Below are 18663 nucleotides of genomic sequence, written 5' to 3'. Positions count from 1 at the left end.
TTGAATGTGAATTCTTATTCCAGTTTTACCAGCATTGTGTTTTGACTTTGGGAAGATAAAGTAATTTGTGTTGACCTATGATAATCTTAAGTGCTCTGATATATATTTGTTCTCTAGCACCTCTTCTTCTCAATTGTTACGTTTTTTTTTTCCATGCATTATAGAGAGATTAAGTGTTGTAGGTACAAAGTGCAATTAAGTGTTGTAGGTACAAAGGCAATGTTCATGTGTAGCTGCATTATTACTGCCCCTTTTAGTCAGTTTCCTAGGTCAGGCTTTTTGTCCTGTATACCTTCTAGTAACCAAATCTAAATGGTTTATCTCAAAGGAAAGATGTTATTGCTTATGAATCTTACTTATAAAACTAGATCCTGTTAAATTGTAGTCTTATGTATTGAGGGAAATAATTATTAAACTTATTTTATTTGACTATGTCAAGAATACAGAGCTCTCCTAGGATTAATTAGTGGTTGACAATATTACTAATCTTTACCAGTTGTGGCAAGAAGGGTGGTTTTATTTGAGTACACGATGACTAGAGCTTTTTACAAATGAAGGAATGCATGGGAATTCTAAAGGCATTATATTTGGACTCGCTAAATAATTCTGTGTTTATGGTAAAATGACTTGAATTAAGCTCATCTAGGTTTTGTTCTCATATGATATATTTTTAAAACATTTTGTTTATTCATTTACCATTGTGTTCTAAGTACCACATCGAGTACAACAGGTGTCAGTGTGAGGTGGTAGAGAGAGGAGGGCTGTCAGTATAGAAGAGGTACATACGAAAATGCTGCAAAGGTGTATTGTATATTTATAGGATTTAATTCTCTCCAAAACCAAACTCAGTTTAAAAAAATTTTTGTAGCAGCCTAAAACTATGCAATTTGTAACATATTTGATGGATTATCTGTGGGATCTGGTCCCCCAACCCTTCTTGTCAGTCATGGAAATAGTCATAGGCAGATGAGCTGTGCACCTGTGTGTTTCTCGGCAGAACTGAGTTCAGCGCCCAGTGGGTTGTGCCCTCTGTGCTTAGGAGCTCCTCCCGTGTTGGGAAGCAGGGTTGTACTTGAGTAATTTGGGATGTGCATTTTACCCTTTCCCCTTCTGCGCAAATGCCTGATAAACTTTGGGATATGAGTTTTGCAAATTTTGGTGAATACAGGCCCCCATGTGTTCCAGTGATTCTCCTGTATTTCTGGTTCTCCCCAGCATATTTTTGTTTGGCTTTTAAGATACAGATTTTGGTTTTGTTGGACACATTCATACCCAATTTGTTTTCCAAAGCTCATGCCTGAGCCCGGCCAAATGCTAAGTTCCTACTTACCCACTTGGGTATTCTCATGCATGTTAGATAAACAGAAACAAAGCCGTGCTTAGCATGCTGGCTGGAAGGTTTACTGAAGGCTTTGCCAGTCACAATGTTTCCCTATTTTATAGGATAATGTGATTTTTGAGAGACTTTCAAAAGACTCAAAATATATGGAGGAAACATTATGCCATCTGGAATACTTTGCCACGGAAGGTAAGTGGAATTTGGAAATGCTGTTTTTGGCCGTTGGAGCTGTACTTTCAAGCATGTTGTCTTGATCTCCAGGAGCGCATTCTTCCAGTGCCTGCCCCATCCCCTCCTGTGCCCATGGCAGTGACAAGATGCATAGCCAAATCCAAACTCAGTTACCTGTAGATGCCTCTGTCACTCATCAGCAGTGGTGCAGAGGGAGAGGCAGGCCAACGCACAATGTGTAGAATCACCTTTAGTTACTAGTCCCCTTCTCAGAAAACTCATATGGTTATTTTCCTGTCCCTCTCTTGGTGTCCTTATGTCACTGGCTTATCCATGGCTTAAGGAAATAATAATTAATGGAACCCGTAGTGAGCAAGAAAGGAGTTCTCTGGAAGACTGTAAACAACACTGATGTCAGGTGTTCCTGCTAGCGAATGTCATGATAGCTGGAGCCACACTCAAGTGCTGACTGCTGCTTTCGGGCCCCTGGCTCTGCATGCATGCACATATGAGCACACGCTCACAACATGCATGGGTGTGGCTGCCTGAAAGCCTGGATCTTTCATGGGATAGCACATGGGGCCTTTCCTTGCTGTCTTGAAACACACTTCCCACCTCCTCTGCTTGCTGAAACCTGCCTACCGCGCATGGATCATGCACAGCTCCTGAACCTGTCTGCCATGGAGAATTCACTCTTCTGACTTCTCGCGCACTTTCAGACTTACAGAAGAGATAGTTTATGTTAGAATACAGGAGAGCTGTTTTTAAATGTCCCTTGGTAGATGTAGGAGTGTTGAATTAGAGTGACCTAAAGCACAGAGTCTCTTCATTTTTTGGGGGCGTCCTGATGGAAAAGGGAGCACAGGCTGTCCCCTAGGAGGTCACGCGTTCTGCCTGCCTCCATTCACCAGTGGCTGTCTTGCAGGCTTGCGGACTCTCTGTGTGGCTTATGCTGATCTCTCTGAGAATGAGTATGAGGAGTGGCTGAAAGTCTATCAGGAAGCCAGCACCATATTGAAGGACAGAGCTCAACGGTTGGAAGAGTGTTACGAGATCATTGAGAAGGTAACCGGACACGATACAATCTGTACAGCTCCATGAAGGACTTAACCACCTATTTCAGAAAGTCTTTGAACAGGAATCCTTTTACTATGTAGGGATGTTCTCTTTTCTTGTGTCTTAATGAACCATTAGCTCTGAATCATTTTCTTTGCTTTAAGAAGCACTTAATTTTCATGGTCTTTCTGAAAGCTCCAGCCACCCTCAGCTAAGCATTGATGACAGCTTAAGAAATATCAGGTCAAAAACAGCATCAGCGACTTTCTGGGTTTGCTTAAGATTAGGCTTAATGAGATTAGCTCACGCTGTTGAGTTACAGGAGCAATCAGAATGCTGTGGAGGCTGGTTAGATGTTGTACATGCTAAGCTTTCTTGCACTAACTTATTCTAAAGATATTTAAGCTTTGCCGTGGCTACTCCACATTGCCTACTTTGATGTTGTTGTTGCTGTTCTTTTCAGTTTATCCTAAGGCGTTAGCTCACTTTCAATTTATTGGTTTCCTTCAAGTGTGGGAGCTGGGTTTCAGCTTTTTCTGTCTCACGTTGGCAGCCATAGGGCCATCCAATTTCCAGTTTCTATAATTTTTTTTTTTTAATACAGAGACAGGGTTTCCCTCTGTTACCCAGCACCCACGCTAGAATGTAATGGTGCAGTCTTAGCTCACTGCAGCCTCAAACGCCTGGGTTCAAGCTAACCTCCTACTTCAGCCTTCCGAGTAGCTGGGGCTACAGGCTCATGCTACCATGACTGGCTAAGTTTCATATTTTTTGTAGAGATAGGGTCTTGCTATGTTGCCCAGGCTGGTCTCAAACTTCTGGGCTCAAGCAGTACTCATGCCTTGGCCTCCCAAATCCCAAAGTACTGGGATTACAGGTGTGAGACACCATGTCTGGCCCAGTTTCCATAACTTTGAAACCATCACTTATTTACTTTTTTCATTCCTTTGTTGGTTTAAAAAAATTCTCCTCTGCTTTTTTATACTCAATTTTTTTGTTTAAGTTTTATATTCAGTTATTTATATTCAGTCATTTTAATGTACTGAATTAAAATGAACTGAATAAAACTGAATTCAGGTGTTTATTTGCCCTGTTTTACTTGAAATAGCCAAAATTATTTTTAAAATTAGAAAAAGATGATTAAATAGGTGATGTGCCTGTGGTGGATGCTCAAGAGGTAGTTGGATCTTCCCATAGTCTGTGACCAAGTAGAGGTGCTATGTCCTGGAGAGACTTGGGATGTGAGTATGTGGAGCAGGCCCTTTGTACAGTCTCTGGACTTTGCCAGACCAGCAGGCACAGCACAGGCAGCTGGAGGGAACCACACATCTATACCCATCCTCAGAGTGAGCTGATCTGCCCTGAGCCTTTAAGAGGACCAAAAGGGGCAACATTTTATAGCTACCCTCAATCTTAAGATACTTGGATGTTTTTTTTTCTCTCACTGTTAAATCCTTAGCACCACAGGTCTCTTACTCCTATTTTGCCAGGTAAGCATATCATCTAGAATTAGTTTTCCTCCTTTGTTAAATGTGATATAATGTGCTACTCATTAGTGGACTGAGAGGGAGGGCTAAGGTACTGTCAGTGTCCTCGGGATAACCTGCCCATCTGCTCTGCTGCCAGATGGCTTCTATTCTAACAAGCCCTCTGTATCAAGAAATCAGTGATGAGTACTGGGCTGCCTGTGTGTGTAGAGTGAGTCCACCATTGCAAGGCATTTGGAAATGCCACCCATCCAGATGCCATCTGCAGAACAGGTATAAAATAGAGGAAATAGAACAACTGTCTCAGAACAGTTTGATTGCCTTTCTTTGTCAGAATTTGTTAGTGCTGTTCTTAAGTATGTGCCAATCTTTAACTGAGGATATTTTTTCAATCTAGAATTTACTGCTACTTGGAGCCACAGCCATAGAAGATCGCCTTCAAGCAGGAGTTCCAGAAACCATTGCAACTCTGTTGAAGGCAGAAATTAAAATATGGGTGTTGACAGGAGACAAACAAGAAACTGCGATTAATATAGGTAATTATTTTTACAAATAATTTCCTGATGCTGGCTTTTGTATTTGTTTTTCAAGTATCTTGTAAGTGTGTCTAAATGTTTCTCAAATTCATTGACAGATGGTGTTTTATAGGACTCTTCATTCACAAAGCTAAGAAAAATTGACCCAAATCAAATGAAGATGCCCTCATTCCTGTTACAAACATTAAAACTATCACAGTTCCTGGAAAATAATTAGACACACTTACATAGGGCATAGAATTCAAGATTTAACAGCTTTGATTTTCTTGTTGCTTTCTTCACAAAATTTTAGTCTGAGACTAAGAGAGCATGTTTTCACTAGGTTTAAATATGCGTTATTATTTTATGTAATTATAACAATTTTAATGGTTTTGCCCATTCATGGGCTTTTCTAAGAGCCTTGCGTCTTTACCTTCCCAGCTTGGTTGACAACTTCCTTGCTTGCAGAGCATCACAGAGATGAAAATTGAAGAAAAGGAATTTAAGTCAGGATAACTCTGCCATTGTTAAAGGAGCACGTTTTAAGTTTGAAAAGGAGTTGAAGCTACTCATTTTTAAAAAATCTAATCTTGATTATTTGAAATATTTGAACATTGTCTGGTACTTTGATCAGTATTATGGTGTAACAAGACCTGGTGCGTATGTGGTAAAATGAACACATAAGGACTGCATAACTTAGAATAGCTTCCTAGAAGTAGACTCTATTTCTATATCTGTTTCTATGTCTGTGCTCTGTGTTTTAGGAGGAAACCTACTAGAGCCTCTGTATTTAAGTGACTGTAGTCCTCTTCAGAGTAGTCTTCTTGGAATATTCTCAACATAATCCAGTGGTGTCCCTTTCCTGAAAACCTTATCTTTGAATCAGCTTTGCCTCTCATATAACCTCAGTTGTAAATAATACCTGCCTTCTTGGATAAATTTGATTTAAAAAAATAGACAAAAGCCATGTAATCATTTCTTGTCACGGATATAGCTAATTAAATGGAAGTTGGGCTCCCAGACAACTGAAGTTAAGCTCACAAGAGTGTGACATAGGATTCATAAACAGTACCTGAAGAATCAGCCACAGGCTTTGTCCCTGGATTTGCGCTGGTTTTCACTCAGATGCATGGTTTTGGAGAACAGTATGATGGTATTTTAGTGCAGAATCATCACTCCTACTAGAAAATACAAACCCAAGCTTACAGCCCTTTGATGATGTGTCAGTAGCATTTTTACAAATGAAGAATAACACATTTGCTTTTTGGATACTATATTTCTGTATAAGTATATACATTGATCCTTTATGTGTTATTTTTCATATAAGTTTGGCCTGAAACACCTGCTGTGGATCTGTGGCCCCTGTTGTTTGCATGCTAAGTTGACTGTTACCCTGAAATACTTACCTAAAATTTAGGTGATATGCTTTCCACCCTATTAGAGCAATGTGAAAAAAGTGGATAACCCCTCAAGTTAAAATTGAGCTGTAAAGTGGTAACCTTTCTTAGTTTTCCAGATCTCGAGCATTCCCGCTGGCCTGATAACCTATGCATGTTGCTGGCCCTAGACTGAACTACCTTCAGTGTGTTCTTGGATGTGCCCTGGCTGGAAAAGCACCACAGCTCCCTCTCACTGCCTCTCATCCACACCGCCCAGCCCCTGGGAGCACACGCAGCCCTTTTTTTTGCGTGTTCATTTTGTTATACCTGAGCCTATCTAGCTAAGTTTGGGATAAACACAAGAGAAAGCAAAGCACTGAAAATCAACCCAGAAAACACAAATGGATTATTACTCAAAAATGAAAGTTTTACTTGTATGCGATGAGGCTGCTCTGAGCCTTATGAGATAATTGATACATGTCCAAACAATTTTTTAAAAATAACGATTGTATTATTTTGTACTTTTTTTCTAAGAGGGTGTAGTAACGTGTAGTGCTCATGCCAGAACCGCTCATGTCATTTGCTATCTCTTAACTGATCTTTCTTAGCAAGCACTCTCCAAGACCGCTAGAAGATGATGCTTTATAAGCTGAGGACTTTTTGTCAAAGTCTTATGTTTATCCTGGAGGCTTTCTCTATTCACATTTTATCTAGTGTATCAGTCAGATTCAAACACATCTTGGATGTTACTAAGTAAGCTTCTAACAGCTAGAGAATTGATTTCTTTGAGAGAGCTGTGTCTGAATTGTTTCTTCACTTCACCTTTGGAACTCAAGCTTGTAGCCCTGGGTGACGCCGAGAATTTAAATGTCGTTTTGTGATTTAATGTATCTGCCGAGCCTACAAATGATGTAGAAGGCTCAGGAAAGCATATACGTCTGGACATTTTATTAGACTTATCAGTGTCAGACCACAGGTGACAGCTGTCAGCAGCATGAGGTCATGCTCTAGATACAGAGTGGGTTTCTAAGCCTGTTTTCTAGTCATATAGCCCTCATACCCCTGGTAGTATGAACCATTACTGACTTGTCTCCCATAATACTTTACATTTTCATGCATCCTGTGTGGGTTTTAAGGTATCCAGAAGATATTTGGGAAGATCAGGTAGCTAGCAGTTCTCCTTCTAGATGAAAAAAGGGAAACAGAGCAAGTTAATGGAGTGTCTGGCAAGTGCCAGGCACTATACTAGGAGTGTCTTCTGAAAACTCTTTTTTTAATCTTTATATGTGAACATTCTTATGGCTCGAGGAGGAAATTCTACATTTCCTAGGGCTATACCCTACTTAATGACCAAACTGGTACTGGGTCTCAGGGCTCTTGACTTCTGGTGTGGGGCTTATTTAGAGGGATTCACATAGCTTTTGCAAAAAATGCTTTCCGAAATTTGATTTAGAGGACCACGGAGAATGGTACTATATTTCATCCATTCTAAGGCGCACGTTGTTTTTACATTTTAATGTCTCTGAAATGGGAATGTCTTATGGTTGTTGATTCTTAGCTTTTAATTGGCAGCATTATCTTAGTAGTATATACCATAAGAGTTCATCTTTAGATTTGGTGACATTAATTATCTTTGGTGTTTGGGGGTGTTGGCTCTTTTTAGAGTTTGGTTTTTTAAAGTATATCTATCTATCTCATAGTTTGAGAATTTATTTTTAAAGTTTAACTTTTTGTTCATACCTTGGAAAAAAAATACACTTAGTCAAATCAAGTTCCAGGACATATGTGTCTCTGTGAGCCAGTGAATTTTATGTAGATAGACAGTCATCTTGTGTATAGGTTTTAGTAGTTTGAAATTGGCATGTTGCCAGAATCCTGCAACACTGTGCTTGAATTTTTGCTAACTAGCTGTGTTTTGAGGAGTTGGAGATTTTCTCTTTTAGCTTAAAAATTTGGCATCAGCTGGTCTAAAGTGAAATTTCAGATGTAGCCCTTGTGAATTTCGTGGTGGTCATTTCCTTATTACCACTGGATAAAACATCTATTAAATAGTTATGCAACAGATGTGGAGTTTTCAGAGTCTGTAATTTTTTTTTAATGGATGTAGGATGAGTGAGAACAAAATCCTAGTGTGTATTCCATTTTAAAGTAATTAAGTTCGCATTAGCTTTCCTCTTAAACCATTTCTGAATTGAAATTTCAAGTCTTTCCCCCACCCTCCCTGCATTTTGTTACCCATCATTTGATACTTTTTAAACCATTTCTTATGGTCTTAGAGGTTTATTTTTTAAATTTTAATAAATTTTATTGTGTATATTTAAGGTAAACAATATGACGTTATGAGATACATATAGATTATCTTTGAAGTTTAATTTTAGGAAGTGACTCAATATGTCACTTGCCCCTCCTGTAATTGCCTGTACATTTTCTTGTTCATTAAAAGGAAGGCGAGTTGCCATTCTCAGGTGAAGCTGGACTGTGAGAGTGACAACACTGGTAATGTTCTCAATCTTACTGCTGCTTTTCACGGAAGATTCAGTCCTGTATTTCTTGATTACCTGCAGCTAACATTGCCAGATGCTCCACTATAAGCTTGGGGAACTTACATTCCACACTTGGGGCACAAGTTAATTATGAGAGAAATCAGAGAATGAAATAGATGAGGAAGTACCAATTGTGCAGTGTAGATGTTAATCATGACTGGCTTTTGTCATAGTTAACTAGCAAATGTTATCTGTTATGTGCCAGATACTGCACTAAGTCCTTTACATATTTTTATATTTAATTCCCTTGGAGAATTTAAAAGGCATTATCCCCCTTTAAAGATAAAACTGAGGCACAGAGAGATGAAGTAACTTAGCCTAGGTCACACAGATGTGAGAAAGCTGAAAATCTGAGCACTTAACCACAACACACAATGTTCATTTCTCAGAAGGAACAATATGAGTTGTAAAGGACCAGGGAAGTCTTCCTGGATGAGATGGGTTTAAAACTTGAGCCTTCAGAATTTGTTTAAAACAAAAATGACTGAGAATAGAATGGGTCAGAATGTCCCAACTTGGGGAGAAGCTGTGAGGTGAGGCTGAGGCAGCACGTTCTTCTGTGTGGCGAGGGTTCCTGAGAAGGGCCTGAAGGGTCTCAAGGGAGAGGTGCCCAGGTGTGTGTGCCATGGACAAGGCCTCAGCTCCCTGGTTCTCTGGATGATGAGGGACTCTGGATGGGTTCTCTTTGATCCCACCTGGAATAGCCTAAAAGACCATGCTTTGTCATGCATTCTCGTTGTTTGCCAGTGTTTTTCATACAGGCAAACACTGACTGACCAGATTCTCTGTAAAGCTATTGAGAACCAGTAACATGCTCACTGCGGGTTGGTACCATGTCGAATCCTGTGACGGGTAGCTTGGTGGATGTGATCTCAGGATATATGGTTTGGAATGATACATTGTTCCTGACTTTTTCAAAAATGTCTCCAGAGAAATCTGGATTTGATATCAAAACCAGTGTTCTCCTTTTTTAAGGAGGAAACAGGTTGAGAGAGCTGAGAGATTTGGTTTGGTAATATTTTCTAGTGTGAAGCATCATCTTGTTGTATTAAAATCAAGTCCTGCCGTAAGTACCATAGACTCTGTAATATTTTGGTTTCTTTGAATGTTGATTATACTCAGGTAGTAGAAAGACTAAACCCTTTTGTAGTACACTGTTAATTTCAACTATAGTAAAAAATGAAATCCCAGAGGTTCTCCTCTCAGTCATTTTATGGCCGTCTTGTTAGATTGCGAGATTAAAGAAGTAGACCTCAATTTACAAGTGTGGATTGACATTCTATACCTGGCTCTTCTCCAAGAGTTGATCTCATTTTATCCAAAAACATTAGAAATCAAGCACACCAAATGTGGATTGACACAATTTAATTTGCTATATTATTTAAGCCACAATTAACTGGGTTAAACTTCCCTGGTCTGTCTAGTGCAAGTGCTCCGACTGATAATTCTCTAAGCAAAATCTCACTTCCATATCCAAACTAAAAACAGCAACAACAAAACCCTTAACCTGTTTCTTCTCAGTAGCCTTTAGTTTTGTATATTTAAATTTATGAAAGTGTCAGTAGTTTTTTTTTTTTTTTTTCTCTCCCCCTGCCATGGCTAGAAAAAAAAAAGACTTAGAGTTTTTCCATAATGTCTTTGTGTAGCTTCAGTTGTCAAATGGCATTTTGCTTAAATTGAAAAATATAAAATAAAGCAGCAAGCAAGGGCTTAAAAATTATAGCCAGCTTCTGCAGCTGTTGTTCAAATAAAAAACTACCAGTAAATCCTTTTGCATTAGTTACACTAAATTTGTAACAGTCTGTATTGCATGAAGTTGCTGGAAGTCTCTGGGGATGAAGAAAGAATAAATTTAACATGGAGGGAAATGATTAAAGTTGCAATATCCCTCTTTGCAAGTGAAAAGAAAATGTAGACCTCCCTTCTGGACCTAATCTAAGAACTTATAGGAAGGAAGAATGCATTTATAAAATTTTAATGGGAAACAAAGAGTTTGATTATTCTAGTCCTACCAGGCAGAGCTTTTAATGGCATTTTGAGAGGGTCTCACTTTTATCCATCACTGTTGTTAAAATATAGACTTGAACTAGTTTGTAAATGTATAGAAAATTGCTTCTTGTTCCCCCCTCCTTTTTTTTTTTGTTTTAGAGATTTAACAGCTATTTGCCCATGTGGTATTGTGATTTAAAATTATTCAGTTTGTTTTGGCTTTAAAAACAATATGTGTTTGTTTTAACGAGAAATAATCTGATTCCCTTGAGAGAACTGTTGTTAACAGCCTTGCCTATGTCTTTTTCATATTGCCTTAAAACATTAACATTTGGATGAAAAGCCATAATTTTGCACTTTAAAATTTGATCTCGGAGGTGCTTTACAAAATATTCTACATGGCAGTCCTTAGGAAGGGTGTACTTTCTGAAATAAACAAACAAAATTGTTTTACTCTTTCCTTCAACTCCTTCATTCCCCCAAAAACCCACAACATGGTTTTTCTTGGTCTTAATTTTTGTCTATTTTGAATTTCATTTTGTACCTGTTATGAGGGTTTCTCAGGGATGAAAAGAGAACCTGCCAGTAGGTCTGAGCACATAAATGCAGCAGTTCTGCTCCTTGTCCCTCAGGTAAATGCCGTCTTCTTTGCTAGCCACGTGTAGCATCTGTGAGAAGGATGTCTTCTTCCCAGTCCTGTGAGGAGAATCCTTGCTCCCCCTGGCTGTAGGAACAGTGCTGGCCAAGCCCTTCCTTGAGATTGTCACATGCTTGCTTGAAGGCTGTTGATTGATTTCCCTTTTCTATAATCCTTAATCCATTATCTTAAGGTGCTGAGACAAAACTAGTTGTGGGGGCTGATTTTCTGTGGAGAAGGATTTTTTCTTGCCTTTTCTCAATGAGAGAGATTGAATTGGGGGTTGGTGGAAAGCACAAGCCGTTGCTAACCCCCCAAGGCACTGAGAGGATGGCAGGGTGATCTGAGAGACAGGCCAGTGCCCTGGTGGACACCTCTGGTCTTGGAGTTGCTAGAGCCCTCTCCTCGCCACTGAGGGTGTGGATTGGAGGTGAGGCATCCTGAGAGGCGCTCGGCTTGGTCCATGACTGCTCACCTAGGGCAAAGTGCGAGTAAGAAAGAGCACAGGGCTTCCTAGAAAATATGTTCTCCTGCTGGGAGGGAAAGCAGAAAATACTATCTCGCTTAACCCGTAGAGATAACTTTACTGAGGAAATGAGAAGGAAATTGTTAAGAATTAGGAGTACTTTTGTTCCAAATAAGCCTTTAAAAAAAAAAAAAAGCCTTTTTAAAATAACAACCAAAAAAAGATTTTTTTGAAATGTAGATTACTTTAAATTTTTCACAGGAAAAGTGACTCCCTCAGTGTATTCCTTTGAGACCTGTTGTGAGAATCAGCTGCTGTCTTAAACGAAGGGAGGGAGCTGGCTATCCCAGTGGGTGTGTGTGTGCTGATTCAGGGGCACCATTTGGGTCCACTGCCTTCCTAAAGTGTTCTCTGTTACTTTAGACAATCCAAGGCTTATCTTAATGTTATACGAGGATAACAGAGTTAAAGAAAAATCCACTAAAAATTGGGAAGTATTTATTTTAGCCTTTAGTTATAAAGACATTCCCAACTAGTTCTATTCAATCTGTCTGCAAGAATCCAAAATCAACTTACTTTTCCTACTCCTCACTGTTACCCTATTCCTCTGTGTGAGCCAATAGGCTTAAAGTGGCAGATATAATCAAGGAGGTTGAATTTAAGGAGCTCACAGAAGGAAAGAGAAATTCACATGTTGTCTCTTCCTCCACTTCAGGGTATTCCTGCCGATTGGTATCGCAGAATATGGCCCTTATCCTATTGAAGGAGGACTCTTTGGATGTAAGTAGTTTTTCAAAGTTGTATTTGCTTCGCTATAACAGTATTAAACTCTCTGTTTCTACTATCATTGGTAATCGGGGATCATGTTTTGCTAAAAAACAATTATGAAAAACTGTGCTTATTTTCTGTTTATATTAATATTTAAGAATGGATGTCGGGCTGGGTGCGGTGGCTCACGCTTGTAATCCCAGCACTTTGGGAGGCCGAGGCGGGTGGATCACGAGGTCAGGAGATCGAGACCACGGTGAAACCCCGTCTCTACTAAAAATACAAAAAAATTAGCCAGGCGTGGTGGCGGGCACCTGTAGTCCCAGCTACTCGGAGAGGCTGAGGCAGGAGAATGGCATGAACCCAGGAGGCGGAGCTTGCAGTGAGCCGAGATTGCGCCACTGCACTCCAGCCTGGGCGACAGAGTGAGACTCCATCTAAAAAAAAAAAAAAAAAAAAAAAAAAAAAAGAAGGGATGTTAGAAAGCCTTATCTTTAAACATCAAAAGAGTAAGCTTAGAATATTGCCTCGTGATAATACTTTTATTCATCTAGAATTGTGCATTTAAAATGGGATTGTTTTAATCTGATTTAGCTTAAATCATTAAATATGAAATATTAGTGGAAACTATTATGACCCACATTAAATGGTGATGGTTAATTTCAGTATAAGTTACTAAAGAGACGTGTATGATTATCTTTCTAGCACAAACTTTAGAATAAAACTAATATTCAAGTGTTAAGCATTGTTTACATTTCTATAGTGAGGCCAGGTGAATGGCTCATGCCTGTAATCCCAGCATTTTGGGAGGCGGAGGCAGAAGGATCGCTTTAACCAAGAAGTTCCAGACCAGCCTAAGCAACAGCAGGACCTCATCTCTACAAAAAATGGAAAAATGGGCCAGGCGTGGTGGCATATGCCTGTAGTCCCAGCTACTTGGGAGGCTGAGGCTGGCGAATTGATTGAGCCTGGGATATGGATGCTGCAGTGAGCCATGATCGTGCCACTGCTTTCCAACCTGGGTGACAGAGTGAAACTCTGTCTTGAAATAATAATAATACATTCATATAGTAATAGGATACATGCACACTTAATTCTCTGATGTCCCAATGCTGCCGCATGAACCCACCCCATCATGGCGTAAAGCCACTGAACAGACCAGCAGTGGGAGCTGATTTGAGGGTCACCAGCAACCTGTGAAGTGGTTTGATATGAAAATATGAGCTGAACAATGAGATTCCATTTGTCAGAACTTTTAACAAGGGCTTTGTTACTGGCAGGCACCCATAGCACCCTTCCAGGCAGTATATTTAATATTTATACTTAGCCAATGCCAGGGGCAGATGGCACGGTTAATTAAGCTTTTAAAGGGAGGCGATAAAGTACAGAGGTTTCTATACTTGCAAATTGAGAGGGCCATAGCTCCTATCGTGAACACCAGGATACTGTCTACCCCTTCATGAGACCAAGGGCAGGAGGCAGGGGGAGAGTCTGTAGTTCTGTGTGTTTCCAAGGCACCACTGGCAAGAGACCACCCTCTGGCGTGAGTGCTTCAGAATTCATCTCGGTACACCTCCTATCCTTGTTCATGTCACTGCCTGCAGGCAGCCCACAGTCCCAGGTCATACCTCATCTCCTGGAGTCTAATTCTCACATGCTCTGAGGAAATCTCTCCTCTACCCAAGTGTTTCAGTCTTCCCAGCACTCCCTCTCACACGTGTCTTTATTTTTCTCCATGGAACCTCTCATCATTGGAAATACTATGTGTGTGTGTGTGTGTGTGTGTGTGTAAATTGTTGTGAAATACATCATTTAAGTGTACAGTTCAGTGGCATTAAGTATATTCATATTGTTGTGTAACCATCACCACCATCCACCCACAGAACTCTTTTCATCTTCCCAAACTAAAATTCTGTGCCCCTTTAAACAACTACTCTCCATTCGCACACCTACCTCATTCCGTGGCAGTCATTCTACTTTGTGTCTCTATGAATTTCACAACTGTAAGTACCTCGTATAAGCTCAATCATATAGTATTTGTGATTTTTATGACTAGCTCATTTCATGTAACATAATGTCTTCAAGGTTCATCCATATTGTACCATGTGTCAGAATTTCCCTCCTTTTTAAGGCTAATTAATATTCCATTGCATGCCTATACTACATTTTGTTGATTCATTAATCCATCAGTGGACAGTTGAGTAGCTTATAACTTTTTTTTTTTTTTTTTTGTGAAGAAGTCTCGCTCTGTCGCCAGGCTGGAGTGCTGTGGCAAACTAGGCTCACTGCAACCTCCAATTCCCTGGTTCAAGCGACTCTCCTGCCTCAGCCTCCTGAGTAGCTGGGATTACAGGCATGCGCCACCACACCTGGCTAATTTTTGTATTTTTAGTAGAGATGGAGTTTCACCATGTTGGCCAGGATGGTCTCAATCCAACTTTTGACTATTGTGAATAGTGCTGCTATAAATGTGGATATACAAATATCCTTTTGAGATCCTGCTTCTAATTTTTGGGAACATATACCCAGAAGTGGAGTTGCTGGATCATATGGTAATTTTACGTTTCACTTTTTGAGGAACTGCCATACTGTTTTTTTTTTTACAGCAGCTGCATCATTTTATATGGTTTGTGGTTTTTCCACATTCTTGCCAACACTTGTTGTTTTTTTTTTAATAGTGGCCACTCTAATGGGTTTGAGAGTGGTATCTCATTGGGGTTTTGATTTGCATTTCCCTAATTATTAGTGACAGTGGACATCTTTACATGTACCTTTTGGTCATTTGTATATCTTCTATGGAGAAATGTCTATTCAATCCTTTGCCCATTTTTTAATCAGCTTTTTTTTTCGGTGTTATGAAATAATTTATATTTTTTCTACCTCCCTTTAGTCCCTTAGATTGTAAGGTCCATGGTTAAAAACCTGATTTAAGAAAAAAAACCTGGGCATTTCCACCTTCAAGACCTTGCTTTGCACATATTATGCACTCGGTAAATGTTTGAATGAATGAACAAGCTTAAGATAATTTTCTAGTCATCAATAAGAATTTCTATTTAAAAGTCATGCTGATGAGATAGTGGCTACAGTAGCCATGAGGGGCTGAGTACAAGTTGATGTTACTAAGAAATAGAAAATGAGTAAGCCGAAAACAGCACATCGGTGGACAGGAGAGCAGAGGGCTCCTGCAGAAAGGCTCCCAGAACCCTTGGATGTGTGCACATACCTTATGAACACACCCACAGTGTCTACTTGAGGCCTCCTTTTTTTCTGATGATTTTCTGGTTCAAAGGTATCTCTAACCTTGAAAAAAGCCTCCTTTTTCTGGAGGTAACTCAGAAATGAGCCTCTGTTTTCCCCTTATATCAGATGTTCTCTGGAGTCCAAGAGATGGACTTTACATACACATTGAGACTTCTGGTTTACCTAGACCAAAGAGTGGTTTGTGACGCCAAACTGAGAAGGGTTTTATGGGTGGGTACCTGACTTGCCTTGGTTTAACCTCATAAGAATGATTCTTCCTTAACTAATTTTGAACTTCATCTTTTAGTATAATGACTGTAATGTATTCAGTATCTACTGAGCAGAGATGCACTTTCTATGTACTGTTTTTGTTCATTATTCAAAAGCACACTCCATATTTCTGAGTAGTGTCTACTGAGGAAGATTCTACTCCTTCTTTGCCTTCTCCTCCCTCTCATGCTTTAGTTGAGTTAAAACCATTCCTATTCTCATTAAAATCGTATTTGGTGGTGGTGAGGGGGATAAAAGTAGCATCCTAGCGCAATAAATTAGATATACAGTAGAGCTTTGGTGGAGCTCCCAGGTTGAGTTTTTAAGTCTCAGGGCTCCAATAATAATGCAGACATGACAGGGACACAGAAAATGGCCACAAAATTAGAAGCATTTGGCTTGGCTTCTCTTTATTTCGTCTCTCATATAAGTGTGAGGGGATCCACACCTGGCCCCGATCAGTTTCATCAGACCAGTAAGTATGGCCAGGTTCGGACTCCAAATGCTGTAAACAATTAGGATTTCTCTCTGTGTTTTGAGTTTGTCATATGCTGCCAAAATAACATCTAAGCTCCATAATATAGATGAGATCAGTGGTCTTTGAACAAGGCGGAGTGATGGTGTGCACCCCAGGGGGACACTAGATGATATATTAAAATGCCGGAAAATAAGTTGTGATTTCCTATTTTTTCAGCTAAAAAAGTATTGAGAGATTAGCTTTATTGATAATACATAAGGATTGCCACTGGCATCCTCAATTTTTTTTCCTGGCACACTGACCAGAAATCGGTCTGAGAGGAATGGGTAGGAGGAGGGAGGCATGGCGTTTCAAGTGAGAAAGGTTGTTGCTGAGACTCTCACTCTTTTGTTAGCTTTTAGCCAATTGTGAAATATTGCCATTCATGTGTATTGGTTAAATGGACTTGTGGACTAGAGTTAGTTTTCGTTAAAATGACTCTCACAGATGCTGACTTGATAGAATTCCTGTTAAAAAAAAAAAGTGAATTGAGGATAACAATACTGTAAGCAAAAGCTGCAATGATTTGCTTTGCTCAATGTGTGTGCTAGTTCCAGCTCTTCTCAGCTACTTGATAGTTAAAACAGTGATCTGATCTGACACATTAAGCAAATTTCAAAATTATTCACAAGATTGTTATAATTAACCATGAACTTTGTCCTAAATGTATATGGTGTCTTGAAATATTAGCTGTGGTAACATGAAATTGTAGGAATTAATGACATTTTAAAAACTAAGAATCTTGAGTAAGAGTAAAAATCTACAACTTTACCAGCAATTTATTTTTTAAAGAATGTAGTAATCTAATCATTTACTCTAAAATTTCACAAAATCTACTGCAGATTCGTGAATGATAAATGTCTTTGATATTTGTTAGTAAAGGACAAAAAGTGCTGAGTTGCTTGGAGAGCATTCGGTTTTCCTGCTGCAATAATATAGAGAACACAGTGAGGCAATAATTAAGTTGAATATGGGTGGAAGACCTATACAGAACCTTGCCAGGATTTCTGTGTGCGTGTGTGTATTGAAAAAATTTTTTTATTTCTATAGGTTATTGGAGAACAGGTGGTATTTGTTTACATGAGTAAGTTCTTTAGTGGTGATTTGTGAGATTTTGGGGCACCCATCACCCGAGCAGTATACACTGAACCCAATTTGTAGCCTTTTATCCCTTCCCACCCTTTCCCCCAAGTCCCCAAAGTCCATCGTGTCATTCTTATGCCTTCGCATCCTCATAGCTTAGCTCTCACTTATGAGTGAGCACATACGATGTTTGGTTTTCCATTCCTGAGTTGCTTCACTTGAAATAATAGTCTCCAATCTTATCCAGGTCACTGTGGGAATGTAAACTAGTATAACCACTATGGAAAACAGTGTGGAGTGTCCTTAAAGAACTAAAAGTAGAACTACCATTTGATCCAGGAATCCCAGTACTGGGTATCTACCCAGAGGAAAAGAAGTCATTATACAAGAAAGATACTTGCACACACGTGTTTATAGCAGCACAATTCACAGTTGCAAAAACCTGGAACCAACCCAAATGCCCATCAAACAACGAGTAGATAAAGAAACTGTGGTGTGTGTGTGTGTGTGTGTGTGTGTGTGTATATATATATATATATGAATACTACTCAGCCATAAAAAGGAATGAATTAATGGCACTTGCCAGGGTTTCTAAGAAACAAGTAATTGAACAAATTGTGAAACATAAGAGATTTACTACGTATTTGGATAAAAGTGTCGTTTCTAACGTGTTTCAACTTATGGAATAAACCAAAGGTTATTGTTTTTGAGAGGCCATCAAAAGAAAGAGGTACTGGCAAAGATGTGTTTGCTCAGAGCAAAGCATTAATTCTTTAACACAAAAGGTTTTCTGTAATAAGTATGTACAGTCACTGATGGAATGGCTATTGAGGAATGAAAATGGAATCAGATAAAATTCATTAATGACGCCTGTGGCAGAGACTACATTTTCCAGCCTCTCTATGGATGGGTGCGGCCATAAGATTAAATTCTCACTGGTGGAATGTGAGCAGAAGTGGGGTGCGACCCTTGTGCATTACCCATCGAGAAGGAAATCTCTTGCCCTGGTTCCTCAGCTCTTCCCATTTTGCTAGCTGGAAATGGTATAAGGCTGGAGCTACTTTGGGGGCTATTTATTGGCAACATCAGAGTTGCTCCCCTAGATTGGGCCCCTGGATGACTTTGGGAAACAGAATCTGCAGATTCCCTCTGGAATGTTTTTCTGAGAAAAGGTTATATAGTTTGAACTGTTGCATAGGTGGC

At 39.5% G+C, this 18663-nt stretch overlaps 1 protein-coding gene across 2 annotated transcripts in view; it reads left to right on the top strand.

Annotated features, from left to right (window-relative positions):
• Window positions 1–18663, top strand: part of ATP8A2 (ATPase phospholipid transporting 8A2) — a 713978-nt gene that overhangs the window by 215946 nt on the left and 479369 nt on the right. For both annotated transcript variants that reach the window (XM_032150616.2, XM_032150617.2), the window contains exons 21-24: window positions 1444–1528; window positions 2436–2575; window positions 4451–4589; window positions 12298–12362. In XM_032150616.2, coding sequence (XP_032006507.1) covers window positions 1444–1528; window positions 2436–2575; window positions 4451–4589; window positions 12298–12362 — 429 coding nt within the window. The remainder of the gene's footprint in view (window positions 1–1443; window positions 1529–2435; window positions 2576–4450; window positions 4590–12297; window positions 12363–18663) is intronic.

This window comes from Hylobates moloch, unplaced genomic scaffold (genome assembly GCF_009828535.3).
Source record: "Hylobates moloch isolate HMO894 unplaced genomic scaffold, HMol_V3 SCAFFOLD_4, whole genome shotgun sequence".
Classification (NCBI taxonomy): Eukaryota; Metazoa; Chordata; class Mammalia; order Primates; family Hylobatidae; genus Hylobates; species Hylobates moloch.
The sequence above is the reverse complement of the archived record's forward strand: the minus strand, read 5'-3'. Positions and strand labels throughout refer to the sequence as shown.